Below are 22,636 nucleotides of genomic sequence, written 5' to 3' on the forward strand. Positions count from 1 at the left end.
CTGCCACACTTGCTCTTATTTTAAAAAATTATCTTAGCTATTTGGAGTTATTAATCATTCATATAAATTTTAGAAGCCATTTTTCAGGTTCCCCTGAATATTGAGCAAGGACTTTGGTTAGAATTATGTTTGTAGAAATCAAATTCTGACTTATTTACAAAATCTGTGCTATTTCATTAATGAATGTAAAATTTATTCCAATCATTCTTATGTCCTTGAATATATTTTAAAATATTCTCTTACTTATTTGTACATTCTTATTTCTAGAAACTTTATAGATATTTTTATTGCTGCTATGAGTACTGTCTTAAACTTCATTATATGATTTGCTTGATTTTTGCCGGAATACAAATAGTCTTTCTAAGATGGGCATACCTCCTTGTTTAAGTCTCTTACTGGTTCTAGCATTCTGTCTGCTAAATTGGTTGGGATTGTCTTTTCAAATGATAATACCAGCTGCAAATAACAACAGTTTTGTATGTTTACTTCCAAGGTTTATGTTTCATTGCTTTTGTTTGCCTTACTGTGTTGCTGGAAACTTCAATATGGTGTTGAATAGCAGCGGTGTGAACAAACATGTCTTTTTTCCAACTTCAGTGGAAATACTTCTGATTTTTTTCTTTAAGTATGATATCTCCTGTAGGTTTTTTGTTTAAGATGATTGGTTATGATAGTGTCTTGATAAATGGGTATCAAACTCTAGCTTTTAAAAAAAATAGATTTCCTTTTTAATATTAAGCCATCCTTGCACATCAAACTCTCTCTGTGAATCAGTTTATAGGTTTCTCTGTTACTATGGTATAGGACTTGGAGCATATTCTTTCTTACTAATTTAAATTGTAACAAATGTTTTTAATTTTTATTTCTGTACTCTTGAGTCACATTGCTGGCTATTTCTGTGAATATCAAATATTTGGTCAGGAAAGAAGCTCTTGATCTGCTTCTCTATGCGAAAATATGACCTGCTTTTCTATGATCTATCAATACTATGCAGTCCTGGGACACATATAGCAAGCCCAGTTAAAAGTGCCTTCTTCCTTTCCACGTAGAGACTACTGTCGCAAAGTCCTTTAGGTGAATGGGTTCTTTTCTACAGATCATCCTAAGTCTGTCAATCAGATTTTTCCTCTTTTATGAGAAATTAAAAGACTTATTGTTCATGGGAAAAGAAATAGGATGCACTTATAATAGTTGGAGATAATATTTAAGTAGTGCTTATACTGTGCGAAGCACTCCTTTGAGCCTTTCAAATATATTTACTTGTTTAATTTTTATACCAACCTTTAAGAGACACTATTATTAGCATCACTTTAGAGCTGAGACATAGAGAACATAGGTGATCTGCATAAGGTTACACAACTAATGAGTGTCAGAGTAGGGTTCAAACATAGGCAGTCTCAGTCAGCATCTGTACTTTTAACCACTGGCGTATTACCTTTTGATTTTTGTCCCTGCTTTTTTTAAATACAATACTTTTATCAGTTTATTTTTTAAGTCTATTTTTATCATAGAATAAATAATTAATAGAGATAAGATATTTTAGAGCAGTTATAATAATATATGCTTTTAATAGAGTAGAAATTCTGAAAAATGTATGTGCTGGGGGTTGAGTCCAAATCCAGCATCACAGGCAGGACTGTATTCTGTGAGTTTTGTACACTGTGTATTTTAATCTGTCGAACAAGGATTGTCCCTGCACGTGATCTCTCTTATCAGTGTATAACAAAGCATATCATAACAGTATTGCTTAATATATAAGGTTTTTATAGGTGTGAATTTCAGATTCATTCAATGTTTATAAGGTGACATCAACATGTCTTTGTTGGAATACTTATGTGATGGAAGGCAATAATTGTATTCCCAATATAATTTTGAAAATATTAATATTCTAGATGGTACATACTGAGTTCCGATGCTTGATTGTAAGGCAAATGCAACATTGTTCATGACTTCTGTTTTATAATTAGCATTTTAGAATCGTTGAAAATGTACTTTCTTCTCTTAAATTTTCAGCACCTTGTTTTTGGAATCAAGTCATTCATCGCTTACCTGATTCCAGATGTACCAAAGAATCTATATGACCGAATACGACGGGAGAAATACTTAGTCCAAGAAATGATGTATGAGGCTGAACTAGAACATTTGCAACAACAACGGAGAAAAAGCGGTCACCCTGTTCACCATGAATGGCCTTAGTTGATACCTGTTGCCCAGCAGGGGCAATACCATTAGTGGGCATGATGGCAACTTCAAATTCTAGGTGCGATCTAGGAGGAAGGCACACCTGGCAAAACATATGTATAATATGTTACTTGGAAATGCATCACAGCCATCTCTGGGATTTGAAATATCCAGGCTTCTAGGGAAGAAAACAAATGACTCATGACCTTAAAAAAAAATGGTTAAATTGACATTGCAGGAAGCCAGGATCTAATTCTCAGAACCAGCCTCAGGGAGTTGTATGTTTGGAAACCTCCACCTTCCATCAGCTGCAGTGTAATAGGAAGGGTGATGATGAGGTTTCTAGAGACAGATTTCCATGTAAATGTACACAAGCCAGGCATGACTTAAAGTGTCATGTGGTCCTCACCCACATACTAATCTTTGGATGTCTTTGGAACCTTAGGCTGAGTTGACATACTTACAAGAAATGGCAAATCAATTATTACCTTTGCTGCCTGAACTCCATGTCCCTTCAGCTTACTGTTTCATAGAAATTTCCCTTATTTCTTGCTGAGATTTTGGATCTGTGACACAGGGAATTTACGCTGCTTTACACTGACTATGCAGTTGAAGAGTTACACATCTTTAGTAGTCAAACCAAAAATCTAAGACTCCAAAAAGAATACCATTCATTGAAATAATATTCTATTGCATTGGCTACATTCAAATCTGTTTTATCACTGGCAGATTCAGTTTTACTGCATTTTTTTTTTTTTTTTTTTTTTTTGCTAAATGCCAATAGAGCCACAGAGTTACAAAATATGGATGTGTGTTCTCATATCATTTAGAACATGATGAACCCATATTTTACTGTGGAAAGCTGTTTTATAGTATACTTAATTTCCACCTCCCTGATTTATTACAACACTCTCACAGAATAACTTGAAATGCTGTAAATATGTTGGTTTTCCGTGTACCTTTGCACCTTAACAATATGGAATGCAAGTTACAATTCATGCAGCTCTGAGACCAGTTACACAGTATGCCACTGTGGCTTATTTATTCAGGAAAACAGAAGCCAGATGCTTTGCAACACTTAAGCTTTTCCAACAATGTGCACTCTTGCTCATGAGCTGATGAAAACAATGCATGAATATAAATTTATATTATTTGTAAAAAACATACATTTTTTGAGTTTTACTTTCTTTTCATGACTGAAGGGAGTTTTCTGTTATTATTTCTTTGGTAGATTGGTTTGGTTTAGTTTTGAAAACTCACTAGAAACAAAGTCAAATTAATTGTGAAAGACATAATTTTTGCTTTGTTGTGGAGTTGCTGTTTCTCTGAACTCTGTATCTGTGAGTGTGAATGTTCACAGGCTGATGTTGTAGGAATGATGACGCATTCAACTAAAGAAAGTCTGGTGGAGGCATAAACTATGGGAGCAGGATGGGAAAGAAGAGGAGAGTTGAATTAAGAAAATATATGGTAGAAATCAAGACACTTTTTCTTGCAAAACAAAGCTAGTCTCAGTTTTCTTCCCCTGGGAATGGGATGAGGAATACATAATCATACAAATATGTGATTATTTTTTTGTGCAATTTAACAAAGTACAGTTATTTCCAACTTTTATAAAGGTCAGATTAAACCCAATGGGAATAAAGCTACTTTGTAATATATATGCAAGGGTTTCTCTAGCGAGAAAAGTATAAAGTTTCTCTTAACTAGAAAACTACTTTTATAATTTTAACACTGAAAATTTTTTTGACTTTTCCTTTTTTCCCTCCAAGGAAAAGCTGATAGATTATAGTTGTTGGTTGGTTGATTGGTTTTTGTCAAAACTGTTCACTTCCCTACTTGCCCTCTGACTGAACAAGGGGAAGAACCTCAGACTCTAAATTTCTCTCCCATTCCCTTGCCACAAGGGATTCTTCCATTCAGATTCCAGAGAGGTTTTGTTTCTGCCACCTGCTTATTCATAGCAACTAATTCTACTAACTACACGAAGGAACTTTGAACGCCTCCATTTTTGTAGCACCTGCATTTCCTTTTTTGTTGTTGTTAGTTAAATGTATACACATGCCTGAGGATAAATACTCTCTATGCCTGTTGAAGACATAAATGAACCTGACATTTATGCCCCTTTCTAAATTAGGGACACAGACAAAGACATTTATCTTATAGTAAAGAATAATGATAGCTGTGTCCTTGAGAATTCTTCTCTTTCTGAGTTATTTTTATATAACCATAGTGATTACTAGAGAGAAAAACATGAAAAGAGAAAGGTGTTTTTAATAAAAAATTATAATACATTGATTTAGAAAATGCTTTCTCTGCTATTTTTTGAAACCGATGGAAAAATAGAGAAACAATGAAAAAATTATCTGAAATTTTCCTTTTGTGAAACAATGCAGTAGAATCTAGCTATGCCTTCATCATTGTTGACATCAAAATATTGACAGCCCCTCATGGGTATATCAGTTTTAGAAGACTCTGCTTTAGTTGAGAGAAATGTTTTATATCATGGTTTTCAAATGAATACAAATTATTTCTCAAAGGTTTATACGGCACACACTATTCTCAGGAAATCTGTATTACATGAATGCTGCTTATATATTTTCTTATTCTAAATTGTTGTCTTTTCAAACAAATAAATAATATATATATGTGCATGCAGTCAGCCTTGACAAGTTGCACAAAGCTGAAGCGTTTTCATAGTACAGTATGTGGGAAATCGCTCTAGGTTATAGCTGAAATAGTTTGCAGTTGTCTGAGTCTGTGCACGCACTTTGAGATAAAATGCTCCTGAGTGACTGCATGATGAGATACAACTTCTGAATGCTGCACATTCTTCCAAAATGACTCTTATCACAATCTGTTGTAGAATGCAATGAAAAAGAATCTTTTTCACTCAATAAATTTTCATGTGATATGGTATTTTTTCCTATAATCTGCATGTTAAATTTAATCCTGCTTGTTTTTTAAATATTAAGTTGGGATTTGTTCAGCGTGTATGGGGAGAGGGGATTGCTCACTCTTTAGCTCTCCAAGGCAATAGTTTCCTATTCTTGTGGGCCCTTCCCCACTCTTGAAAAGTTTTGACTATGTGTCTTCCGTTAAGCTCATTGTCATCATCAAGGCATTTGCACATGAAAGTGCAGGTGGAGTATCACATTGATCCTAATAATGCTTTGTGTTAGCAAAGTTGGGGGAGGAAGCTTGATTAGTTCTTCTGTCACACAAGCATTTTCTTTTTTTCACACTTGTGCTGGCTCTATCAATCACCATCAAAATCTCCTTGGAACAGGAATTTTAGCAGATATAACTCATGCCAAGGAAGGAGGACATATTGGGCCAACTATCAATATGAGGCTACCAAATTGCCCATTTTTTTCTCAACTTGATGGTCAAAATTGAAAATCCAGGTTGTGTAGAGTTGCCTAACTGATAAGGCTGAATTGATTAGTCTGTCAACTGGGGACAGGGAGACATAGACCCAGGGTGTGTTTGTGTGTATGTGTGTGTGTGTGTGCATGCATCCACACACATGACTAGGAATTCTTTTTATTATGTAAGAACAGGTGAGCACTTACTCTCTGTGAGATACGCCCAACTCAGTCCTGTTAGTCATCAGATATTTTCACTCCATTTTCCCCCAAATCACAGTATTATACCAAACTCTGGGAATAGTTGTACATTTTATCCAGGGAATCAGTTAACATCTTATGTCCTTCCTGTTATCCTCAGTAGCTCAAAAGAAAACATTTTAGGAATGGCCTAGAAAACTCAACTTCTGGTGGAAAGGTGAGCATTTCCCTACAGACATTTCTGTTCAAAATGAAATGTGCCAACAAAACATAGTCCAAAGGGAAAATTGATTGGGCTTTAGCTTGAATCATTGATCAGCTTAGGTTCTTGCTAGCTAGGATTTACATAGTTGTAGTGGTGTTAAGTTACCTTCAAGAGTACTTGCTATCTGGGTTCATCTCAGAAACCACACCCACGACCACATTTGATGGTTTTCTTTCTAGAGAACACAAATATTAGAGCCACTGCATCCTAGCCACATTCACATTAAGGCATCTTTTTCAAGAAAGTAAAATAAAGTAGACGGATTGGGAGAGGACACTCTTTGTTTGAGACCAGATCCAATTTTCTTGGACCTTCAAAGTCTACCATCAGGGAGAAGAAGCTATACACCCTACCTTACAACCTTATGACTACCAATGTGTGCTCCAGCACATTCTCCATAGAAAAAAAAACTACTGTTCCATGTACAACTATCCCAAAGTGGGAGCCTTGTACACTAGACAGTCAGCTAGGTCGATTCTGCTTTCCATCTTTCCCTAAGAAGGAAGAGGATGAGATTTTCAGGCATATGCTGGCATTGACTTCTTCAGAATATTTATTTCTATCACAGTTCTCACTCTTTCTGTGGGAAAAGCAGTATCTTTGCTCTGTTTTTCGGAAAGCAAACATTTCCTAAATTTATTAGTTGAAAAACAAAACTGAATGAGATCCATTTAGATATTCCCCACAAAAATAATTGTTATGTGGATGGCTAGCCCCCCCGTGGTATTTAAGCTGCCTCAAAACCTTTATAATTATTTTGTCAATGCCACTCAATGCTACCAGGTAAACACTTTAGACCAAATTTAGTATCTTTTCTAACAAGCAGTGTGAGCAGATTTTCCCACTGATTTTGACCCTTTGTAATCTTTTGGATGCTGTTCTCTAAGTGAGAAGAGGGGGATTGAATGGCCAGAAAATTCTGATGGCAAAGGTAATTGTGGAAGCAATGCTTTGGGGTTGGTGTGTTGGGGCACACAGAGACTTTACTACCAAAGCAAAAATGTCTGTTTTGCGGATCCTAATTCGGTATCTGCTGTCAGCACACCCTGCCTTCTTTCTGACCGAGAAACAATTGCAATTTAGTTCATCTTTTAACGTGAAGAAGAAATGAAAGGTTTTGTCTTGTTTTCCTTTTTTTTTTCTTGTCTATTTTAAGACTTATGAAGCTAAATCTAGTAAGCTTAGATTTCAGTGACAACTCTAGCCAAAGAATAAACGTCTCAATTTTCAATGTTGAAGATGAAAATGCACTTAAAATAAGTGCAAAATTGTATCTTCCTAGGATGGGTGGTTATTGGCCTCTACATTGTAATTTTAAAGTAGGAAAGAACTATTAGAGTCCTTGAAGACTAGAGTAATTGAAGAGGGAATTTGGGGAAGGCCAGAAGAGACAGACTGGATTTCTCCAAGTGTTTTCATTCTGAATATGAGAAATTATGTTGCAACCATATATTTAGCCAGACGATTATAAATATTGATTTTTTTCCTTGTACTCTCAATATTTCCTCTGAAAATCTTAAAAATATGAATCTTAACAATGCCGATTGTTAATCATTAAAAACATTCTTTCCAAACTCTCATAAGAAATTTTAAAGCCAATTTAAGGAAGCTCTTTGCTCTGTTGGAATAAACTGAATCAATTTTTTAGATGGTGTCTTCGTCAACATTATTGAAAGAACTGAACAATAAAGATTCGTAAACCTTTATAATGTAGATTCTGAATCAGTCAATAACATGGTCTGATTGCTCAGTTCTCTGCAAATTCTGCCTGACTGTATTATACTGTTACAAATAAGCAATTTAGGGATTGATCATTAATTTTCTTACCGGGCAGTTACATTAGGGGGCATGAAATCAATACACTACACGAAATTATTCTTGGCTTTTCAAACGTGTCAAAGCAGACTCTATAATTAGGAACTGTGTGTTATGAATACCTGTGTACGCACTTGCTAAAACAATTTTTAAAGACAGATGAATTGTTGTTTCTGGAAATTACTGAGGACAAATAGGTCAAGTCCATAAATGATATCACCATTATATATTGCTTTTCTTGATATATAGTAACCTATTGTATTGTCATAAAATCTTCTTAATGTTTACTTCTGTGTGTGTGCGTGTGTGTGTGTGTGTGTGTGTGTGTGTGTGTGTGTGAAGCCCTGGGTAGCCCAAATGTTATAGACATTATCGAAAACACTGAAAAAGATGTCATGTTATATAACAATATGTCAAACCTTATTTTGATATATGTTTACTTGGTCACTTGGTAGACCTGCCTTACTATATTGTTTAAATAAAAGATTTTAGGGAAAATAGCTATTTTACATCCCACTCCTAACCCTGTAGAGAATATTCACATTAATCACTTGAATGCACTTCAATCTGCACTTATTTTTAAAAGAAATAATTAAAATAATTATATATCTATACTTATCCTATAGGCATTTTTTCTAAAATTAGAAAAATATAGCATTAAATGCTATAAAATATAGCATTAAATTTAGTGGTATTCCAGGGCTCTATGAAAAAGCTGCATACAATTTTGGAAATACAAAAATATCATCTTGAATTTCCTGTTGATGTACAGAAATATCATTATCAACTAACATTTTCCATTATAGAGTAGGATTATTTTTCTAATTTGTCATGAGAGTATAGTGAGAGAGCCACTGATATACTGACATCCCAAGTAAGGGCCATTTTGTGATTAAGTAGCCAAACATTTATAACCTTACATCTGTCTTGTGAAGATAGCTTGATATTTCAAATACCAAAAGTGCAGTAAAAGAAAAGTGGGCTTATTAGTGTTTGGTATTCACATAGGTGTTTACAAATCTAGATTGATTTGGTCAGGAGATTGGAATGGAGGAGGAAATAATGGCATTAACTCTTTCCAAGAATTACAAATAAAAATAACCCATTAGGTGATTTACAATTACTAGTTACGCTTGCTTAATTTAAATTTTTGTATCGTTTTAATATACATCATTGGTAATATCAATTAAATTTTATTTGTTTGAAAATAGATTATATCAATACTTCAAGGTTATTAATGCTGAATAAAAGAGGTTAACTCTACAGAAAACTTATTTACCTTACAATATTGAGATTGAGCCATGAGATTTCTAAATATTCAAATGTACAGAAGGAGAGCTAGTATTTTAAAAGAATTTATTTCTAAAAGAACAATTAAAGGGAGACTCCTCTGTTTTTTCTATTTTCTGATCTGATCTTTGCAATAATGTTTAATTAAGATTGTAATACCATAAAAATATTTCAATAATACTCTCTTTGAAATACTGTTCACAAGCCCCCTGGTCTGTGGTTTATTTGTTTTTATCTTTAGAAAGAAATGGTATAACCCCATAAAATCACAAAACAATGAAATTTATATTAAAGAAAATTTATTGAATTAAACAAAGGGAAAAGTCCTCCCCCTTCCATTGTTGTTTAGAGAATCACAGTTGCCATTAACTGTGCATTGAGCGGCAAACTTGGGTTGAGATGCTGTTTACTTATCAAGGTTTACATTTATAAATGTAGTACTTAAATCATAGATATGAATATTGCACTTTTCAGTAATAAAACTTGTCTATCTTTATAACAGTAGTTTTTTTTTTCTTTTTCAAGAATTTAAGATCTTTAGAAAAGTTACTCTCTGGAAAATCGTATTTTATTTAAACTCAGCATTAAAAGAGCTACTGTTTGAAAATATGTGACATGACTTTTAATTTATATAATGCATTATGTTTATCTTGTTATTTCTAATTTCAAACTAATTTAGTAATGCATATACTAAACCAGTATCTTGAAAATCTTAAAGGGAAACTGAACCAATTTAACTTAAAATGAATACTGGAATGGATACCATTTTCTTCATATACTGCAGACTAACAAGAGTTGAGTGTTCCATGCGGGTCAGTCACTGTGCTAACTACTTTAGAGGATTACCTCTGTAAATCCTCACAACAATCCTATTAAGTAGGGACAATTTTTGCTCCTTTTAATTTGTGAATAAACTAAAGTTCAAAAAGCCTTGCCCAAGATTACCAAGATAATTTTTGTTAGAGCTTACATTTGAACCTGAAGCCGTTTGACTCCAATCCCTCACCTCAGTCAATAAGCTGTACTCCTTGCTCCAAATGGTGACAAAGAGAATGTCAGTCATCAAAACGAATTCATTCCGAATGAGTGAAAGAGGCATTGAGGTCATTCTGTTCCATGTTTACCCATATCTGTGAGTATGTTTAAAAGATAGAGACTTGCATCAAGTTTGGCACATTTTAGGCCATCCTAGGAGCTCATCCTTCATTGCCCTTCTTATTGAAAATATCCCTGCTCACTCTGTGACAAAACCAACCACAAATTTAACCCATTTTTATGGCTTTGAACTTAGCCCTGGACAGACTTTGTACTGCACCTGTGGCCTTGACACAACTCTGAGCCGACATCCCTAGGGAGGAGTGAGGGAGGAGAGGTGTACTATGACTGACTAGGCAAATCTGTTGACTCTGCCCTTGTAGTTCCGTCTGCTTCACTATACAGCAAATGCAGTTTCTACGCACTCTGGAAGATGGTTCCCGTGTGGATCCCCATCTGCTCTCTAGCTAAAATGTTAGATTTTGCATCTGTTCAATCAGGAAGAATCAAGCAGCCTACCTATACTGACCTCTAAAAGCTCTGAAATGTGACCTCAGAATGCCATAGGTTCCATCACATGATATTTTTATCATAATATAGTACTATTTTCCATGTGCAAGTCATTTTATGCTTTGATAACACTCCAGGTGAAAGAATTAGTGACTGAAAAAGAAAAAGGATCCAAAAAACTTTCTGGGAAAGTACTGAGCTAGTGAAATATCTGTAGGATAATCTGTGAGTAAAATTTGTGAGAGAATCTGTGAGTAAAATGAAAAAGTATATGGTACATTTTGGTTTTGTGGAATTCCAAGTGAAAGTTGTATTCCAAATTTCATATATATATGGCTACTATATATATATATAAATTTCATATATATTGCTACTATACATGTAGTGCATATATACATATATATAGTGTGTGTGTGTATATATATAGATAGATATAGATATAGATATAGATATAGATATAGATATAGATATAGATATATAGCTACTGTTAATCTAATTCTTATCCTCAGGGTTTTTTTTTTTTCCTTCTCTATCATATTGACTAAGCCAGTGAGGTTTGGCCCAGATTTCAACACTCACCTAATGTATTTCTGAAGTTCTTATTGATAAAAATGTCCTAACTACTAAATCATTTGGAAAGTAATTTCACTTCTCAATTTGCAAATACTTAGATCAATACCTTCATTAACTTGCTGGACCTCAAAAACGTTTTTAGAAATTCTTTTCCTTCTCATTTTCAGATATTTTCCCCAGTGTACTTACTCCCTTTTCACTTCTTTCCTCCTTTTTCAAAATGTATTTTTCTCATTTCTCTTGTAAACCACAGCCCAATTTTCTCTTCCTCTCCTATTATTTCCCCTCCTCTTTGAGACTGGAGAAGAGAAGGCAAGCAATGGACTGTGGCTTATAAACTCCAGCTATTTTTTTAATTCCTCTATCGACTGTTTTTCCCCTCTTTCTAGCTTCTCTCCCTATTAATAAACACCAGTTTCATAAAATTTTTCCCCTATCTCATGCTTCTTTTAAAGTTTTCTCCTCCTGGGTAACATTTAAACCACCCAGCCTTTGGGACTCCTTATCCCTGCCTATTTGGACCATTTCTTCTTACTTTGCTGACACATATTCTTTCTAGGCCTCTTGATCTTACCTGGCCACCAAAATAAATATCTGGCACCTGCCCTAATATACCTGACACTGAGACATTGGTTTGTTTCCTACTGTCTTTCCTCTGGTCTAGCCCATATGGCACTGGTTCTTTTTTACCCTTTAAGGATTTTATTTCTTTGCTTCTTTCAAAAAGCTTTCACTGCCTCTCCATTTATTAATTCACTTCTTGATCTGTAGTCCCCTCTTACTCCAGAACTTTAACAATTATTTTCTAGAGTTCAACTGCTAAGATCTTTACTTCTGTCACCTTAGCCTGTTGGAATGCATTGAGCTTTCAGGTGTGAGCGGAACAAAAAGAGTAGAAATCCTGTGGACAAAGCCTTTGGCACCAAAGAAGACCCTAGGGCTACTGAAATCCCCTGTGGGCTGGTAAGCTATCTACAAGGTTCTTTTACACAATATTGTCCTAACAGCTTCCTATAGGATGTGCCTTTCCTCTTTACCCAGCCCTGGAGAAAGACTCCAGACTTCTTACTGAGCACAGACTGAATTTTTCATTGTAAGGTGATAGAAGGGAAGAAGAAATACTACACTGAAAACACAAAGGGAGCAGAGTATTTAGTTATAATTACTCCTACTTACCAAACATACCAGTCTCTCCTTTGCTGAGCAAGATTAATTTCAAGGCTTGGTTAGGACAGCTGTAATTGCAAGAATGACTGGAAGAGGACTTAAAGGTGTGTGGGTGGGTTGGGGGGAGGGATCAAAAGCAGTTAAGTGTTCTAATTGTACCTGCAGGATGCAGGGATGTGACATGAGTTCACATATATGTGAAGGGGGTGGGCTGGGATGGATGACATTCCCTTGTCTTATCAGCAGTGTCAGAGAAGCATTTAATATGCATCTCCCCTCCTGCAAATTCCAACATATTTGATGGTTAAAAAAAACTACAGAAAAACCCAACAAACAAACAAAATCCCTGAAGTTTATTATGACACAAAGCAAGGAGACTGATTCTTGCACTATGATGAAATCAAGCCCTAGTTTATTCAAAAAAGAAGTTGCCAGGGCACTTAACGCTTGGCTGTTTTTTCTCACCTGAAAGTGGGGTCTTCCAAAGAATAACCTTCAGAATATTCTGGGGAACAGTCATGTTATTTGTGGTCTTAAATAAGTGTAAATACATATTAGACATCCCTGTCTTCTAGCAGGGGCAAGTAGAGAATTCTACTAACCAACGGGCGAGAAGTATGTGGGCTGTGTGATGTGTGTGTGTGTGTGTGTGTGTGTGTGTTGCCTTAGAAATGGGTAATCTTCTCGAAAGCCATGTTGTCATAGTTTTTGTCCTTGGGATCATAGCCTGGAACGTGGGCCAGGCTTTCTCGCCTGAGGCCGTTTCGTAAGACAGATTCAGCCCCTTGTTTCCAGGTACTGCCATTCTCAAGGTTTTCCTGAGGAAAATGGAAAGACACATATCAGTGGGATAGTCTTAATGTATTCCAAATCAAACTGCGGGAATCTTGCTTAGGCTTCTCCCTTTGGAAAAAAATGATAGATAAATATGAAAATAACTAAATGATAGATAAACATGAAATAAATAAATGATAGATAAATATGAAATGATAGATAGATATGAAAATAAGTACAAATAACTGACCCAAGGCACTTCCTAACTGATAATTTTGATGCCTCAATCCATGTAGGTACTACTTCTAATGATAATAAAATCAGAAAGAACAATTTAATGAGCATTCACAATACATCAATGTGTGGTGTGAAGAAGTTTATATATCTAGTGCAACAGTCCTGTGAGGTAGTAGTATTACCTCCTGAGGAGAGACAAGCCTGTGTCTCAGAAGGGAGGCCCCCCCACTTCCTGTGAACAGCAAGGCCTCTGGTTACAACAGGGGTCCCTGTATGCAAACTTCCCAGGAGGCTGCTGTTATCCTTTGGCAAAGGAGCCCAGTAGTGACATACTAAGTGCCCCCTCCCACTCTCAACTCAGCCTTGAGAACAGAAGCTGCCTGCATCAACAGGATTTCTCATTTATTCCAGGAAACTCAGGCCTGGGAAGGTAAGTCTATAAAGCAGTAAATAACATGATTCTTTCCTTCTAGAACTTCCTCAAAATCCATTTATCCAGACAATACACTGCTTTGCTGGCTGCCCTCTCAGCAAATAGATTGCCTTCCCATTCTGAGCCCTTGTCAAGGTGATGCTCTCCTCATGGCAAAACTATGAAACTCAGCTTTACTTCACATACATGTTATCATGGTGTTTGGGGGAAGGAAAGCAAATGACATCTTAGGAGTTGTGATAAGGGAGAAGAGTCTCTCTCCTAAAGTACTGAAAGAGTGAAATATCTGGGTCTGAAAGAACAATAATAAGACCTCACTACAAAAGAAAAAGAAATGCCTGCCTGTAATCAGGCTGAGAGGACAGACACGGGTAAGACCTGTTGCAACTCCAACAGGAAACAGTGCTTCTCCCAAGGTCTTGGAATTACCGGATGCCATAATAACTCATTGAGTGATTGCTGCTCTAACCAGTGCTGCCCCAGGTGGCTTTATCTTCATTCCCACCTCTCTTACTTAGACCCTTCTCAGAATCTTTCAGTGGGACCCCGAACCTTACCCTCTTGGTGAGGGTGGCACTCCCTGGTTCCCCTGGGGTAGCCCTGTCCCCTTGCTGTATGTATCAAGTCACTAAGTCCAATTTGGTCTGACCACAGGCTGTTCCTGGTGGTCTTGGGCTGATATGACCTTAATCGTACTCAGACAGTGTCTCTAGACCTTAATAGCCCTGGAACAATGTCCCTAGCCCTGTGTGGCTTAAACACAATTCTCAGCGGGATAAGGGGAGAGCTGGGAGGTTATGTGTATCCTGTCACTTCTCTACCTAAGAAGTTCCACCAATAAATCTTACTTTATATTTACACCTCATGGCACACTGGAGATGTTTATGTGTAGATCACGGTGCATGGTTTCCCCCCAGTTCACAGATAAAAGCTGAAGTTCCAAGAGGTTAAATAACTCACCCAAGGAAAGTTAGACATGGAACCAGGATTAAACCCAGGGCTGACTCTAAAGCCCATGCTTTTCACCATTATACTAGATGTGCCCCCTCTTTTCTTCCTTTTCTATTGTTAATTTTTTAAAATTTTCCTAGAACTTACCCTCACAGGGATTAAAGGGAAGTTTGGAACTTGATCAGTTGCAACGACAGTTCAGCCCAAAGGCACATTTACCTATCAACGTAATTTACGTGCTTAAAAACTAGTTAGCTGAGGTAACTGAAGTGGAAACCCAGATTCTTTCAGGTTCTCATATCCACTGCCTTCCCTCCTTGCACCCAGCCTTGCAGATGGTTGAAATGGGCAGAAAGGGAATCCTTTTGAGCCAATTCACATTGTTCAGAAGCTCAAACATCAGCTCACCTGCTCTGTTCCACTGTCATGCTGAACACCACACCAGCACAGTGTTTTGTATTTCTTGGACCAAAAGCAAAATAAATTGCAAACTGGTCTAATTAGCAGCGGTTGAATATCCTTGCCCTTTTGGTGACCTATTAACAAAAGGAAAAATGGATAAGGTGTTGCACGCTTCCAGGAGTTTCTTTGATGATTTAAGCATTGTCCACTTGAGAAGCAGGTCACTTCTTAGCAGAAGGGTGAAAAGAGGCCTGATTGGTTAAAATACAGAAACTGGTAACTGCTCAAAAGAGTGAGAGTTTGCTTTTAAACGTCCACAAACTGTCAGGTCAGGCAAACTCACGGCTATAAACAAATAGAAACAACATATTTATTTTTAAATACTTACTGTGGAAAGCCCTCCTAGTACCCTTTGTAGGCCAGCAGAGGAGATTGCAGGAATTATATAATTTCCTCCTTTAGGAAAGCTCTCAGTTTTCCACCAAATCAGATCTATTAGAGGTTATCAGAATCAATATTAGTGAAATTAAGAAGATTATTTTTACTGTTTTTTCTTCCTTTCACCCCAGAATCCTGAACAAGGAATACCTTCATGTTCCCTCCAGCTACTCTGGACTTCCCTGACATCTCCTTCCTTATCTTTAAAACATACCTGTTCAATGTCCTATTCCTTCAATCCTGTTGTGGAACCAGAGTCTCTGGCCAGCAGAGCCTAAAATATTTACTGTCTAGCCTTTAACATAAAAAGTTTACTAACCTCTGTGTTGGATCTTTGATCTTGTCAGATAAATGTTATAGATTACATTCTAAATTGTCAGGAATCATATATATGTGTACGGTAAACATATGGCCAGAGGGTCTTTGTTGCAATTACTCAACTCTACATTTGTAGAGTGAAATCAGCCAGAGACAATAGTATATGAATGGGCATGACTGTGTTTCTCTAAAACTTTATTTATAAAAAGAAGTAATGGACCAGATGTGTTCTTAGTTTACTGACCCCCGACCTAAGAGATAAACTTAATGAATTGATAACTAAAGGTTTTATATCTGAGACCTGTAGCCATATGATACATGAAGAAATAAATTGGGAAGGTTCACATGAGTACAAACTGCTGTGCAGTGGAAACCAGAATAGAATAAACCCATACAGTGTCCTCAGAGTGGGAGGTAATGGCCACTTGATAAACTGATGAAGATATTTGTTCTTGATTTAGGAAATGGTATTTTCATTTCACAAGGTTAACGAGATAAAGGAAAACAACTCTTAACTGCCCAGTAGAATTTTACCAGTAATAACGAAAACTTTAAAATATATCTTGGGCCAAGATCACCTTTTAATAGCTGATGCAGAGAATCATTAATGATATAAACCATCTGGAGGTACTAATCAAAATAGACATAATTCTATTTTATGAGTAACATAAATAGCATATATTTGAAGTGCTAGATCATGTAGAAGACGCAGAATTGAAATTATCACCTATTAAGACCAAGCAAGACAAATAACAAGAACAAGACAACATATGACACACGATGAGCAGGCCCACAAAAGGCTTCTGGCTTCCCCAATGACCCTGTCCTGCAAACAGTTAACATTTTAAGACATTTTTAAAGATTCACTGGGTGTTATAGAAGGTGTATTAAAGCCCCTTTGTGACCAGACCTGAAGGTGTTCAGTTAGCACTAGGGCCTCATTTGGAAGATAGGTACCAGGAGGCAAGGATCAAAACTATTTTCAAAGATTTGGTCGAGTGTCATAATTACCCTCTGATAAAGTGCTTCCTTTTGGTGTTAAGGACATTTCCCTAAGATTTGGGATATTTGTAGAAAAATAAAACACAAGGGTTGATACAAGGACTGTTGTTTGTGCTCAAGATGGCAAAGAAGTTTCCATCTAAATACAACATAATGGCTGCTGCCTCAACACAAGGACATGTCAATTCCAACAAGCATCTGGAAAATACCTAGAATTTATGATGCCCACAATACCTGCTTTGGAATCAGGCAGCTAAAACTTTAGCTGTCTTCTAAAGGTGACTGACCACTCAACTGATAAGTCTAGGTGTATCCTAGTAGGATCAAGGAAGCCTCCGTGGTTGTTAGGGCACCGAGGCAAAAATCTAAGCACCATAAATAGACCACCTTTCATTTGAGTCCATTTTCCATAAAGAAAAATATTTGGGGAGTTGTTACTACATGAACGGCTGGGGTTACAAAATTTATGTTCTATTCCTTATCATAGCCAAGATTGGCTTAAATTTCAATGAAGAGCTGGTGATCTCTTGCCCAGAGTAATAAGGCATTGGAGCTTGCACATAGTGTTTCTAGTCACCAGGAATATTGCCATTCAGATTTTGTGTTAAGTAGGAATCTTGACTTCCCGTATAGCCTGTAACTATATAATGGTAGTGGAAAACTAGAATATCTTAATATTTGATTCAGCTAAACTGCATATTCCAAGGAGGCAGAGTAGATTACAGTGGGCCTATTCCATGCCATCCTCCCCCACCAATCCTTCATGAGCTTTGGCATAAAAAGGACATTGAACCATCAGAGGAACTATGGCTCAAGGTACAGGAAAGTCAACACTGGTACCAGAAATGGCGTAGAGTGAAGCTACTCCCTGCAGAGCTCCTGGGCCTAGCAGAGTGGCCTCCGAAGGACACCATATGCAAAAGCCACTGTAAGGCTCTCTTCTGCTTATCTAGTAGGTTAGTAAAGACTAACCCATGAGATAGTAAGGCGTTTATGAGGAAAAAACTGAGATGAAGGGGAAAAGAACCACTCTTAATATTTAATCTTCTTACTGATATATTACAAAGGATTTGTCCTACTCAGGCCCCTGAGGGCCATGTGTCTAAACATCTTTTTTTTAATAACATATGGGGAATATTTAAGAATACACTGTACATATTAGTAATCACATGTACAATAATCAGGGGGATGCTTTTACATGTCAGTTTGGAGAAAGTAGATGATATCTCTTTGGGAAAAAGGACTTTTTGTGGTGGACCCAAACTCAGACCCATAAGACAGCTGCCTAGTCCAGAAGTGTGTGAGACCAGCCCACGTCTTCCTTGGTCCCCAGAAGAGGAAGGCATGTAACCAACCTGTCACAAAGCTGATGATTACTCCAGCAGCCACGCATCCCAGGCAGCCTACTGCACTGTAGTATAGGTAGGAGAGTGCGTACCAGGTCTCAGCGACGGCAGGTCTGCAGAGAACAATGGCACGTCATCAGTTCCATGAGTGTGAAGTCATGATGCACAGTGACTTACAGGACAGCTGAGGGTTCATTTTAGGGACTGGCATCTCTCAAAACTCCTAAAGCTTAACTTTTTGTCACTTGATTATTTTTGTTTAAAAAGCGACTGTAGACTAGTTGTACTTTATATTCTACTCAACCCAATCCATCTGTGAATTACAAGTCTTGCTACTGAATCACAATTACAATGAGGACCGTGCCTTCCATTTCTTTTGCGTTATTTATTCTTCAGACATTCACAAGGCCCAGATTTAGTGCCAGAAACTGGAGATTAAAGATGAGTTAGCCATGAAGTCTACATGTAGGAGTTGGCAATCATAAAATAGACTAGAACGCCGTGGTGGAAGAGGAACAAAGGATTTGGAGAATATTCAGAAAGAGTGTCAAACCCAGGCTGATATATGAGATGATGCCTCAGCTTATTTTTTAAAAATGGTTAGTTTTAATCAATCAAAGAAGGCAGTTAGGACTAGGATTTAGCATTCCAAGAAAAGAGGATAGAATAAGCACAGGCAGTAAAGAAGAAACAACATAGTGGACCTGAGAACTCAGACCTCCAATTAGCCCTCTTGCCAAGTTCACTCTTGGGCATCAGGATGCAGAGGGATGGATATTTACAGAAAGCTGGAGCCCCCAGCCACTCTGCAATGCTGGGTACCACCCAGAGAGAGTCTCATAGGGGAGCAAGGCGGTCTCCTCAGACTTAGCACAGAAGAATGCACTTTTCTCTAGCCTGGTGACCCTCTCTCTGGGACTTGATGCTATCCTGAAGGTCAGCATACCTGCTGGACAGCAGTGGAGGCACTGATTCCGTCACATTTGATGGGACACACTGGTCAGTTGATAAAGGCAAAGGCCATGTCTTGGAGGTTGGTGCAGGGTAAATTAAGGCCCCAATGGCCACCCAAAATGACAAGATGATCCCAGTCAGAAGGCCTCCTAGGGCACCCTTGATGAAGAAAAAAAAAAAAAAAAAAGTAATGAGAGATTTGACAAAGCCATTGAAAGAATAATGAGATGAGGAGTCTTGTGTCTCAGGGATTCTGGTTTTCTACCCCAGATCTTGGCCACATGTGCTAGAAACAGCCCACTTACACTGCCTGCCTTCAACCCCGCACAATGTAGCTTTACTTAGGAATAAATGGTTCCTTCAATGGAGACATTGGAGGGTTTTACTGTGGTCATTATACGTAAAATTTCTAGCAGGAATTTTTTTTCTCCTTTTTGGCTTCTTACTCATCACTTAAACATCTGCTGAACCTCAGTTTCCAGTAGAAGAGTTTCAGAAATTCAGGAAAACCTCAGATAATGGAGATGCTGGGGTCATTTTTCACTGACAGCCATTATAAGCTACTATATAGAAACTTTTACCCTCATAGCTCTTCCCAAGTAATTCTGCTCAAGTCCTCTGATTCCCAAGTTTGGAGTTTTTAGCTTGAGTCTAACTACTAGCAAGTATATTTACTCTTCCTGTCATTTGAGGGTCATACTTCTTGATAAAAAGTTAAAAGTCAATGAGTCATTTCTCCTGTAAAGGAAACAGAACAATCGAGCAGGGATCAGGACCACTGGAAACTAAAATTGGATGTTGCTGGTCTCTGCCAGAGAGCTGAGCATTCTCTGTGACAGAAAACAACTTGTTGGTTTCTCTATTTATTCAGAAAAAAAGACTCCTCAATTACAGCACCAGAATGTTCTGTTCGTTATAGTTTGGGGAAAACTAAAGCAATGTGTATGATTTGAATACCTGGGTCCTTGGTCTAGACCAGCAGTCTGCAAACTTCTTAACAGCCAGCTAAGGAGTATTTTAGGTTTTGTGGGCCATTCAGTGTCTGTCACAACTACCCAATTCTGCCATCACAGCACAGAAACGGCCATAGACAGTATATATACATAGGAGAGTGGCTGTGTTCCAGTAACACTACTTGTGGTCACTGAAAGGTGAATTTCACATAATATATATGTGTCATGAAGTATTATTTTTCTTTTGATTTTTGACAACCATTTAAAAATGTCTAAACCATTTTTAGCTTGCAGGTCATCCAAAAACTGGAGATCAGCTAGATTTAGCTTGAGGGATATAGTATGCTGGCCCCTGGCCTACCAGTAAAGGGTGAATGGACTTCAGTAGGAGAGTCAGCCCTCACTGATTTATAGGAGCTGCCTGGAGAGCTGTGCTGAGAAGGATTCTGAGGTTGCATCCACATTCTGTGGAAAGAGAGCCATGATTGATTAGTAGGATCAGCCATGGCTAAAGACAAGGGTAGAGGTGACCCCAATTGGTATTATTTACTTTCCTCTATCTAGAACAAGGTGGTTTCCTGGATTAAATAGCAGGACCGTAACTCGCTAACATAGATAAATTAATGTTTAGAATGCACTAAGCTGTTATGTTGCTAGTTATTAGGTTTTTTTTGTAGCTAGGAAATTACCTTCCCTCATATTATCTCTGCAAGAATAAAACTATCCCTCTCAACCTCAATCTCAGAAAAGTTGATTAAAACAAAGTGTCTCCTAATAAGACTGCAAGGAAGCACTGCAAATTCCCAAATGTTTCACATCTATCCACTCTCTTTACCTATCTACACAAGATTTATCTAGAATAGAGGTCAATAAGGGTCAGGTAGCCACAGAGACCTAATTAGGTAAACCGTGTGGCTCAGGCTTTATCAAGACTCCTACAGTATATTTAAAAATATGAAAAACTAACTAACTAAATAAATATATGCATACAGTCAGGTTTCCTGGAGTCTAAACACTTTCTAAAAATATTTGCGTGTAAGTGGATGAATGGCAATAAATGACAAATGGCAATTTTGCCAGATTGAAAAAATTATATTTTAAATATTTAAAAATATTACTATAGTACTATTTTTCCAAATAAGTGTTCCTTTTGATTTATGTTTACTACACAGTCATCCAACCAACGTTTACTTAAAGGCAAACCACTAGCTTGTCAGCCAACAACACCAAGAAGATTCAGCTGTCAGAATATACCAGGCTGGTCTCCCCTCCCCTTCTTAAATTAGTTAATTAATTAAATTACTTATAATTTTGGGTAACTAAATATAGAAGAGAAAATTTACGTTTTTAAAGTTTTCAAAATCATGTTTTAACTAAACTATGTCTGATCTCAATATCTATTTTAAATTTCATTTTGTGGGCTCTTAATTTAGAGAAGACAATTTAAACCCTAAAGAATCAGGTTTGATGCCATGACATACGGTATTTCATGACCACTACTTTCTTGGCTTTCTCCTCCTAATACAGCTTCACTGAAGTCAGAGATTGGAAGGCTGGGGTTCTACTTAGTTCTGCTGTGGAAAGAAGCCCCCATTTTTTTCTGGCAAAGACAAATAGCCTTTCCAAGGAGGACTGAGAGGAGGGAGAAAATGCCTGGGGCCCAGTCTCAGCTGGGAAGTGTGAAGAGGGGTGTGGGAGACTTACCTTCCAGTTCACAAAAGGGAACAGGATTCCCAGAGAGAACAAGCCCAGCATCGGTCCCCCACACATACCGTGGATGCTGAGGGCAGCCTGTGGATCAAAGCAGATCAGATCAACACTACACTCCCCTGAATCTGTGGCCCACCTAGGGCCACTCCCTTTCTTGGACCTGAGATGAAATACAGTCCTAGTTCTGACTGTACCACTCATTAATCATGTGCTTTCTGGAAATAATTTCTCCATTCTGGGCTCATTAATAAGCACTGTGTATGTAAAACACCAAAAACGCCCACAGGCATATGTGTGTGAGGGTGTGCGCGTGTGTGTAAACACACACAGGCAATTTGGATTTGGTAGAATAAGTTTTCCCTCAAGCTGGAACTTATTGATTTGTTTATATTTTCTATCTTATCAAAAGCTTTTTAAATAATGTACCTAATAAATACGTCTATAACTTATGTGGAATATCTCAGGTAGTTGATCCAGCTGTTCTAATTTAGTTTGAATAATTCTATAATTTTAATAATAATAATTGTCTGTTACCCGACTCCTGCTATCCCACCAGAATACCTCAAGGATGTTGAAGCATTAAGTTGGGACATGATGGAGAGGACATTGGACATTCCATATCCTATATCCCATTTTTATGGCTCTATCTCCTTTGGATATAGAGAGAGTTTGGCAAATGCATTTCCATATCTCTTAACCTCTAAGTTATTGAA

General features: G+C 37.3%; 2 protein-coding genes across 3 annotated transcripts in view; one reads left to right on the forward strand and one right to left on the reverse strand.

The window, feature by feature from the left end:
- ANO3 (anoctamin 3) overlaps window positions 1-2,196 on the forward strand; it is a 117,147-nt gene extending 114,951 nt beyond the window's left edge. The window contains exon 23 of the mRNA XM_068554562.1: window positions 2,014-2,196. Coding sequence (XP_068410663.1) covers window positions 2,014-2,196 — 183 coding nt within the window. The remainder of the gene's footprint in view (window positions 1-2,013) is intronic.
- Window positions 2,197-12,737: 10,541 nt separating this feature from the next.
- Window positions 12,738-22,636, reverse strand: part of SLC5A12 (solute carrier family 5 member 12) — a 46,638-nt gene continuing 36,739 nt past the window's right edge. For both annotated transcript variants that reach the window (XM_068555703.1, XM_068555702.1), the window contains exons 11-15: window positions 21,918-22,004; window positions 19,253-19,419; window positions 18,316-18,419; window positions 15,209-15,336; window positions 12,738-13,223 (exon numbers count right to left, since the gene is read on the reverse strand). In XM_068555703.1, coding sequence (XP_068411804.1) covers window positions 13,071-13,223; window positions 15,209-15,336; window positions 18,316-18,419; window positions 19,253-19,419; window positions 21,918-22,004 — 639 coding nt within the window. In that variant the 3' untranslated portion in view covers window positions 12,738-13,070. The remainder of the gene's footprint in view (window positions 13,224-15,208; window positions 15,337-18,315; window positions 18,420-19,252; window positions 19,420-21,917; window positions 22,005-22,636) is intronic.

This window comes from Eschrichtius robustus, chromosome 11 (assembly GCF_028021215.1).
Source record: "Eschrichtius robustus isolate mEscRob2 chromosome 11, mEscRob2.pri, whole genome shotgun sequence".
Taxonomy (NCBI): domain Eukaryota; kingdom Metazoa; phylum Chordata; class Mammalia; order Artiodactyla; family Eschrichtiidae; genus Eschrichtius; species Eschrichtius robustus.